This window comes from Pteropus alecto, unplaced genomic scaffold (assembly GCF_000325575.1).
Source record: "Pteropus alecto unplaced genomic scaffold, ASM32557v1 scaffold21, whole genome shotgun sequence".
NCBI lineage: Eukaryota > Metazoa > Chordata > Mammalia > Chiroptera > Pteropodidae > Pteropus > Pteropus alecto.
The window spans coordinates 26,466,057-26,468,580 of record NW_006436282.1 but is presented as its reverse complement, the minus strand read 5'-3'; the positions used below and the strand labels follow the sequence as shown (position 1 = coordinate 26,468,580).

The 2,524-nt window shown below is 40.3% G+C and overlaps 1 protein-coding gene across 1 annotated transcript in view; it reads right to left on the bottom strand.

Annotated features, from left to right (window-relative positions):
• GPR141 (G protein-coupled receptor 141) overlaps nucleotides 1-2,175 on the bottom strand; it is a 3,842-nt gene extending 1,667 nt beyond the window's left edge. The window contains exons 1-2 of the mRNA XM_025046928.1: nucleotides 2,059-2,175; nucleotides 2-197 (exon numbers count right to left, since the gene is read on the bottom strand). Of these exons, the coding sequence (XP_024902696.1) occupies nucleotides 2-183 (182 nt within the window). The 5' untranslated portion in view covers nucleotides 184-197; nucleotides 2,059-2,175. The remainder of the gene's footprint in view (nucleotide 1; nucleotides 198-2,058) is intronic.
• Nucleotides 2,176-2,524: the final 349 nt, after the last annotated feature.

Genomic DNA, 2,524 nt, shown 5'->3' with positions numbered 1-2,524 from the left:
AACACTGTGGACCACGACGAGGTTAATGACTGCCGTGGTGGTCACAGACCGGGTGTTCATCTTCACCAGCAGGAACAAAATGGAGATGATGCCCACCAGCCCTCCAGCAAGCACTGCACAGTAGAGCCTGGTTAAATGGGGTGTCAGTCCAGGGTTGCAGGACGAAGAATTGTGGGCAGCCATACTTCCGAAGTCGCCTGGAAGAGACAAAGCACCAGTGGAGCTGACAAACCGCCAGAGCTTTGTTCTTATCTCCCCAGCACTGGCAGTGTGACTTTGTCATTTATCTGTTTACATGACATAAACTTTGTGTGCCTTAAGAATGAAAACTATGTTGTACGCACGTCTGTATGCTCTAGACTTTAAACACAGTAATTCATTGATTCTTAACCTTCACTCGGTTAAAGATCTCATCGAAAGACATGTACATATGGACATAGTCAAGACAGTTCTCATAAAACTGGATCGCAGACCATTTGATGTGGAAACGTGGATATTAGTACTGCAGCTACCACTGGGAAAAAATCCTAAGGTGGATGGAAAGTTGAATGAGTCCATTAAGAACACAAAATACTTTTTTCTTTTAAGTAGGATGTCAGTTCTCCAAAGCCTTCAACTTATCAGCAAATGATCCAAGAATATTTATACTTCATTCATTTAGGATACTGATTAGTTTGGGGAAAAAAAAAATTGTCTAAGTCAAGACAGCAGAAAGCGAGCCGAGGGCATATCTGAATATCTGAATTTCTCATGCTAGTTAGAATCATCGCCTTGCAGTGAGGCCTTCCTTAAGTTCTTCTCAGCGTCTCTACTGAAAACACAGCATGTCTCTCCATTCCGCCATCCCCCAGCCTCAGATTCGTAAAGGAACCATCCTTTCCCTAAACAGCCTTGGCCCTTTCTAACTCACTACCGACGTTCTAATTTATTATTTACTAAATGAAAGACTTAGTCATCTTTTAATTAAGTCACTTTACTTTCTTATTTAAATTCCTTCAATGGTTTCCCATTTCTTTTCAGATAAAAATCAAAATCCTTACATGTCTAGAATGTTCTGGGTTATAGCAAAATCTGATACCTAGAGACCAGATTCAGGAAATAATCTAGAGATGAAATGGACAGGATTCAATGGGGAAATGAAGGGACAGGAAATGTCTCAGTTACTCCCAGATTCTGAATTAAACAATTGTGTGACTAGAAGTCTGTTTACCCACACTAGGGAGTCTGAGGGTCGCATTTAAGCAAGAAGAGTAACGAACTTACGCACTTAGAACCTGACCTTTTAACACATTTGCAGTTACTTTTATTCATTTCTTGATTGTCTCTCCATACCAAAATTACCCAGCAATGAAAATGAACCAACTGCTCATAACACACAATACCAAGGAATGGCAAAAGGATCGTACTAAATCACGATTCTCAGCAGGGCAATATCGCCCCCAAGGGGTCAAAAGTTTGTTCTTCAGGTGTGAAAAACCTTACTCCTCATGTATAAAACACAGCTATGCATATATTATGCAAACAGACATACAGCATATCTGTGGTGTTAAAATTTCATAAGAGGGGAGAGAGAATTAGGGGAAAAATCTCTAAAAGGCTCTTTAGGGGGACAATAATAATAATAAAAAAAGTTGAGAAACACTTTACTAAATAAAAGTACCAGCCAAAAAAAGACTACATGTTGTATGATTTCTAGGAAATCAAAACTAATGTGACAGAAAGAAAATCAGCGAGGCCCAGGGCCAAGGTAGCAGGGAAGAGGTTCACTTCCAAGGGACATGGGGAGACTTACGTGTGATGGAATGTTTTATATCGTGTTGGTTACAATTGTAGTTATCAAAGCTCAACAAATTGCTTAAAATTGGTGAATTTTCTTGCATATAACTTATGCCTCAATAGAACTAATTTAAAATGATGGTACATATGACTAACAATAATAATAACCTGACTGCAGACAACCTCTGCTTTTGTGGCATGGAGTAGAATTTCTGTGTGACCCACTTAAAAGGTTGCCTCGTGTTATATTTGTTCTATGTGATGTGTAATCTCTGTACTTACCTTTTATTTTTCCCTGTAGAAAAGTAGCTCCATCAAGTAGACGTGAAATTATATTGCGTTCATTTCTGAATCAGGGCTGACTGTCTCGCCATAAGTACTGCTCATAGTTTCCTTAGGCTGTTGACCTGGAAGGACTGGCTTCTGAAAGAAGAAAGTAAAATCGATCACGTCTTACCTGTCTCAAGTCCTCCTTCCTTCTTATAAACTGTCATGATCTCTCTCTGTCATCTGTAAGAAGCCTATGTGAAGTCTCATCTTGTGCCAGGTATGACGTGTGATGCTTATGATACGTATAGACTCATTTAACCCACACAGCAGGCCTCGTGTTGTGTATGTGTTACGATGCTGAATTTCAGATGAAGAAACTGAGCCCCACATAGGCTGAGTCATGACGAAGTTCTCCGAAGTCACACACGCCCCCTCCGCCAACATACCCCCTCCTTATTGTACATCATGGGGAAGCAAG